The following is a 6,900-nucleotide window of genomic DNA, read 5'->3' as shown; positions in this document are numbered from 1 at the left end:
CTATAACAGCTGATCCCACGGCTCTCTTCGGCGCAGTCGGCGGCCCGTCACCATCGCACAACTAACTTTGCCTTCCTCGGCAGGTGAGAATCTGTATCTTTAAGTCTTGCTAACGTCTATTCCTGCCGTCGACTGCAACAAGTGTATTCGCGAATTTTGTTTTCACTTTTGAACTTGCGTGTTTATTTAAATTGTGTTCTAAACTAGTCATGGCTGACAACGAGTGTATTGTATGTTTCAAACTTGTACCGAGTGATGGAGTGTTTATGAATTGCTCTTCATGTTCTCATGTTTACCATCTTGACGCGTTCTCCGGCATATCCGAGAGAACTTTCAAGTCAATGGGAACCGCAAAGCGCGAGAAATGGAACTGCCGCACATGCAGAAATCGCGAAAGTAGGTTAAGCCTTGAAGCAGGAGTCGAGGCAGCATCGCCACCCGACGAAGGTTCAGTTTCCACACAACTAGGACAAATAAACAGAAAACTTGAGCTGCTGTACACCTTGAAGGCCAATGTAGATCGGCTCTGCGACCTTCCCGCTAAAGTGGATGACCTTCTTTCTTTGAAGCCATCCGTAGAGGCGATGAAAGAAACGATAAAGGGCCTACAAGAATCGGTCAAGAAGTATGAATCAATGATGGAACTCGTCACTGCAAACGATAAGGAGGTGACGTTACTTCGAACCGAAGTCGGTGTACTTCAGAACACGGTGACAGATCAAACCGCCATGATTGAACAGCTCTATGCGAACATAAATTCAACCGAACAATACAGTAGAAGATGCAATATGGAGATTCACGGTATTCCGCTCACAAGAAACGAAGATCTGAGGGCCACCATGCAGGACCTCGCAGAAAAACTGGGTATTGGGAGCCATACCCCTGCCGATGTGGTAGCCTGCCACCGCCTGCGTTCGCGGCGCGAAGGGGAAGCCCCGATTCTGGTTCAATTCACTTCAGTCTCAGTAAAAGAACAATGGATGGGTGCTCGCAAGAAGTTAGTCACTCTCCCTCGATCCGAAAACCAACATAAAATATACCTTAACGACAACCTAACTCGGTCAAACAAAGAACTCTTCTGGCAAGCTCGAACCAAGGGCAGAGAAAAATCTTACCGATTTGTATGGGTTAAGAACGGTAACATTTTTGCTAAGAAGGACGAGAGCTCTTCACCGGTGCGTATCGCTAGCACTAGGGATCTAGAAAGAATTAGTTAGGAATGGAGAGTACTGTAATACATTCTGATTTTTCTTCGTTTATCGACACTTTTCCTCCTAGTGCTGGCGCGCTTACGGTCCTTCACGTGAATATCAGAAGCATTAAAAAATATTGGGACGAATTCCAGCTCATTGTTGGTGCACTTGAGACCGCAGTCGATGTTTTCGTTCTAACAGAAATAAACGTTCGGGACGTGAGAGTCGCGCAAGGCCAATTTTCTTTACCTGGTTTTGAGACTTTTTTTCTAACTCGTAACGATTCTAGAGGTGGGGGAATAGCAGTTTATGTTAAAAATACATGGTCAACCGTTACATTGCAAATCCCATTCAACTATGCAGTGTCTCTCTTTAAAACTCTGTAAAAAGAGCTTTGTAGTATCTCTTTTAACACTTTACAGACCGCCCTCAGAAAGCGTACGTAATTTTTTAGACGAGTTAGACACGAACTTAAAAAATATAGTGCCTACGGATAAACTCTGTATTGTAGGTGACATCAACATCGACCTTCTTAAACCTTCGAAATCGATTGTTTGTGATTACTTAAATATCCTTTCAAACTATGGTATTGAAAGTACAATTCAGGCACCTACCAGGGAGGAGTATTTTGTCTGATAATTTAGTTATCTCCTGTTTAGATCACATCAATATTAGAAACTTGGGTGCTCCTAATAGATCCACCGTTAACACACAAAAGTTGGCAGACCACTATTCTGTTGCCTGTCGTCTCAGCATTGATGTCATTTCTGAACCAGTAGAGCAATCACAAGTAACAGTAATTGATTCACGTCACCTCGATAAACTAATTTCTGCCTATAACTGGGATATGCTCATTGAAACTTGCAACTATCAGGATGCCTACTCAAAGCTGGTCGATATTCTTTCAAACTTTAAAACCATGAGCACAAAAACCATTCATATAAAAAAACGAAGAAAGAATCGGCCAGGGGTAACTACTGACGTCCTTTCCGCCATTAAAGAGAAATACGTTTTATTGGCACGCTGTCGTCGTTTTCCAGATAACAAAGAATTAAGATTGCAATATCAAAGTCAAAGGAATCGTGTCAATGCCCTTATCCGTTCCAGAAAACGTCAGCATTTCCACGAAAGGTTTTACCGCTCTCGTTTTGACGCTTCTAAGACTTGGGCCCTCGTAAATGAGGTGAAAGGATGCTCTGCTGCTTCTGTTGATGACACAATAAAAAAACATTTCAAATCTGATGTGACATCGATTGCTGACAGTTTTAATCGCTTTTTCGCTTCAGTTTCGGGCGTATCGCATGATGAAGCCATTTCACCCATTAATCTGCAACTTTCATGTTCAGCATCTGCATTTCTGCCTAATATGACTATGGAAGACCTCCGTGCGATATTCTTTAATTTCAAGCCGAATAAAGCACCCGGCTCTGACAGTATCCGCGTTGGCGATATTCGGCGCAATTTTGAGGTCTTGGGCAATGTTTTACTATATTTCGGAAATTAAAAACAGCGCGGAAAGACGAGGACCAGACAAAGAAGTGACACGGACGTAGCACTGACTTACAACTGAGTTTATTGAACGCAAACTCGCAATATTTATTTGCGGTGTCACGAACAAAAGAACAGAAAAAATTCAGCCCATGTGATGTATCACCAATAAAAATAAAACAATGATAAAAAAACATTGAAAAAAGCATTGAAAAAACATGTTTTTTATCATTGTTTTATTTTTATTGGTGATACATCACATGGGCTGAATTTTTTCTGTTCTTTTGTTCGTGACACCGCAAATAAATATTGCGAGTTTGCGTTCAATAAACTCAGTTGTAAGTCAGCGCTACGTCCGTGTCACTTCTTTGTCTGGTCCTCGTCTTTCCGCGCTGTTTTTAATTTCCGAAGTATGTACCAACTCGCCCAGGCCTCAACTTTAGTTTTACTATATATACTGAACGGGTGTATCAGCTCCGGAGTTATCCCTGTTGGTTTCAAAATTGCGATCGTTAGGCCACTTTTCAAGGGCGGTAGGCGTGATGACGTCAAAAGCTATAGGCCCATATCTATTCTTTCGTGTCTGTCCTTAGCACTTGAAAAGCATATATTAAATACAATGACCGCGTTTCTTGATAAGTTTAGTTTGTTGTCACCGTCCCAATACGGCTTTATCACGGGGCGTGGCACCCAATCGCTCCTTGAGGACCTCGTGGACACATTAAACACAACTCTTGACAAAAATAAGTTTGCCTGCGCGCTCTTTTTAGACGTCTCCAAAGCATTCGACTCTATTAGTCATAAAATACTACTGAAAAAAATTTACGACTATGGTTTTAGGGGACCATTTTTTCATATTCTTAAAGATTTTTTATCTTGTCGTACGCAATATGTTTCACTTAGTAATGCCCGTAGTATTCGCGTCCTTTTGAAAGCCGGAGTACGTCAAGGATCTGTGTTGGCACCATTATTGTTCAATCTATACGTGAATGACCTCGCTAAAAGTGTTGCTGGATGTGAAATCTACCAGTACGCGGACGATACGTTATTACTCTCACGCCATATAGATCTATCAAATGCAATTTCTTTATTACAAGACAATGCCACTCGGCTATTAGACTGGTTTGAAGCAAACTGTATTAAAGTGAACATTCACAAGACACAACTAATGCGTTTCAACAATCCCTTAAAGCGGAAATGCCCAGTCATTCCTTTCGTGTTCCATTCGTTCAAGGGCGCCCAGTGCACATGTACTCCGCTCGAGTTTAATCAAACAATTAAGTATCTAGGAATTTATTTTGATAGTGATTTATCTTGGGACTCTCATCTCAGTTACATTGCCAAAAGATTGCGAAGTGTCTCATGCATGTTATATTCTACAAAGACGTTTCTACCTTTTCCAATTCGAAAGATGATAGTCAACGCGCTTGCTTACGGTTTATTGCGCTATGGAATTACTGTTTATGCCAACTGTTCTTTGCTCTGGCACAACAAGATTGATACGATTTTAAAAAGTATACTGAAGGGCGTGGCGTACACCTCTTTGTCGACGCCAAGTGATGAGTTGTTTGAGTCCTTATGTCTACCTCGTTTTTCAGCCCTCTTTAAGAGAAGTGTAATTAGCAAACATTACTGGTTAAGTTCATTTAAGATACCCCGTGTTCTAGAACGCAATCTGAGAGAAGGTGAACGTTTCGTCATTCCGCGCGTCTATACGAAGTATGGAAAACGTCATCGCTCATTTTATGTTCCTGATCTGTTTAATAGCTTATCAGATTTGTTTTCAGATATTGATTCAAAGCGACAGTTAAAAAAAGCTTTAAGGACAATATGCTAAAGCGATATTTCCTGTGTCATGAGTTTAAATCTTCTCGTCCCATTTTTTCAGCTTCCTTCGTTCGTCTCTTCTGTAGATAATGAACCAACAAATTCAGAACTTAGTTTTACTTTGTTTTATCTTGCTAAAGTTAGACAGTTCCTTGGTGCTTTCAATGGCTTTTCATCAGTTGTTGATAGAACCTGCAACTTCGGCATCGGGTTTCTTTTGGGGTGTCTTTTGTGGTTCTCTCTCATTGGTGGTTATGTGACAATATCCTGCATGTGTTTTTGATCAGTTCTGTTTCATTTTCTCCAATAACTGGAATGTTTTGAACTGTGTCATTTTGGGTATTAGACTGTGCTTTATAATATTTCTGTTATTTTACGCCGCTGCCGGGTCCAGTCCCACAAGCCGCTCTTGGCTTTTGACGAACCCGCATTCACATGTATTGAATTGAAAGCTGCAATAAATTGATTGATTGATTGATTGATTGATTTTCGTGAGGACCTAATTCTCGCAAAGTTCGCGAATAGCCTACAATTCCGAAAAATAGGTCCCGTGAACAATCCCGGCAAAATGTAAAAACATTAAAATCTATATTGCGATCCCAGCGCGTCGCGAAAATTAGAATATGCGAATTATTCCAAAACTCCAACTTTGACCTAAATCGCGAAATATTGAGCCCGCGAAAAATAAGCATTTTACAGTAGTTATTTTGCCTTTCCTTTTTAGTAGTAGTCTATTTAATATGGTAGTTAATGTCACTATATTAAAGTCACTATTCACATCACGTACAATTGTGAGTATACACGTTCAGCGAACTAACATTGTGCTAACAAAACCACGCCAAACGTACCTGTTCACAGCACCTGCTGAAGCTTTCCAGCATCAGCAGATCTTGTGGTTGTAGTTCCCGAACCCCGTTTGTGATTGGTGTGCAAGGAACTGATCAGGTGTGTTCTTGATAGAAAAAAGGAAACAATAACTTAAACTGGGCTGATTTATCAGTGCGATGCTGCGCAATTGAGTTGACAAACTAATCAGATGTATTTAGGTGCTTCAGTGTACTCCATATCTGCTTGAAGTGAACTTCTAGAAGAGGAGCTTTTCAATATTTTGGTAGTTTAAGTAAAATTACCAAAGTATTGCAGTCAAAAGGTACTTAGAGTATAACACAACAGTATTTATGATTTTCAGGTATTTTAAGAGTATTCTGCACGTATTTTTGATTGCTCCATTTTTTTTAGGGTTGGAATATATTTTGCATGAATTAAATAAATATTTCAAGAAATATATGTGAAAGGTATTTTGTTCCTATTAATTTAGTATTTACATATTTCAAAACGCGTGAAGGGAACTTCAAATGTAGTTTAAGTAAAGGTATTTTAAAATGATTTTTAGAAATATATTTTAGTACTAAGTAAAAAAAAAAGAAGTTTATATTTTCGGTCTATTTTTCGTGTACTTACAATTATTAACTGTATTTCAAATACACTCAAATTCGAATGTGCTATATTTCAAACGTATTACTTTTCGCTAAGGGATAGGATTGACGCAGCAGGAAAACACGCAACGGATAAAAAAGTTCAAGACATTCTGCTTCCGCCAGAACTGAGAAGAAAAATTTAACTGCGGGCGTTTTTAGGATTGCTTGCTTTCTATGGCCTTCTTCAGAAGAATGTTCAGTGGGAATGGAAAACGTAACACGGGAAAGTATTCCAGAAACTAAAGGAGTTGGTTAAAAAGTCAACAGTTTTGGCGCACTATGATTAAAGCAAGCCGTTGATCTCTTCCTTGGATGCGTCACTCTAAGGTGTCGGAACGGTCCTTGCCCAGGAAGATGGCCTAAAACGTGAAACGCTAGTCACCTTTGTGTCAAAGACATTAGGATCAGCAGAGAGAAACTATTCGCAGCTAGACAATGAAGGGTTGCACGTCGTGTACGCAGTGTTTATAGTTCTTGACAGGTATTAATCCGAATCATAATGCGATTGATCCAGTGTTTATAGGAGATGAGAATTGTAAAATGTACGACCTTGAAGCTGCAGATTGACTTAATTTGTTGTTGTTTTTGTAAAAGTATTCATACAGGAAACGTTCCTCTTCCTCCAATTTATGAGCGACCTGTTGTTAGCGAGCCTTGTATTAAATTCAATAGCGGTGTCATTCGAAAGAATAAAATCGATCCCGACTAACAGCGCTCCAGGAGAGGATTCCATACCGGGGAAGTTTCCGAACATAACAAAACGTTTTATATCACCTTCGTTACCTAAACTATTCTAACATAGCCTCAAGTCCGGGTATATTTCATTCGATTGGAGTTCTGCAATTGTTAAACCAATTTTTATATCAGGGGACACATCAAATTCGTTTTATTATTATCCCATTTTTTTCACAAGT

The 6,900-nt window shown here is 39.8% G+C and overlaps 1 protein-coding gene across 1 annotated transcript; it reads left to right on the top strand.

The window, feature by feature from the left end:
- The first annotated feature begins 341 nt into the window (after positions 1-341).
- Positions 342-6,553, top strand: LOC121833154. The gene is made up of 2 exons (XM_042286260.1): positions 342-1,116; positions 6,510-6,553. Exons 1-2 carry the CDS (start codon positions 342-344, stop codon positions 6,551-6,553), a joined length of 819 nt encoding a protein of 272 aa, XP_042142194.1.
- The last annotated feature ends 347 nt before the right edge of the window (positions 6,554-6,900 follow it).

This window comes from Ixodes scapularis, unplaced genomic scaffold, assembly GCF_016920785.2.
Source record: "Ixodes scapularis isolate PalLabHiFi unplaced genomic scaffold, ASM1692078v2 PGA_scaffold7__128_contigs__length_106722199, whole genome shotgun sequence".
NCBI classification, from domain to species: Eukaryota; Metazoa; Arthropoda; class Arachnida; order Ixodida; family Ixodidae; genus Ixodes; species Ixodes scapularis.
Note: the sequence above shows the minus strand (reverse complement) of the source record. Positions and strands in the feature narration are given on the sequence as shown.

Bases quoted from the DNA above. Each gene is read 5' to 3' on its own strand.
- LOC121833154 (XM_042286260.1), top strand. From the start codon at position 342: ATGGGAACCGCAAAGCGCGAGAAATGGAACTGCCGCACATGCAGAAAT. The intron at 1,117-6,509 runs GATTTGTATGGG...CAGTGTTTATAG, and splicing joins GGGCAGAGAAAAATCTTACC to GAGATGAGAATTGTAAAATG.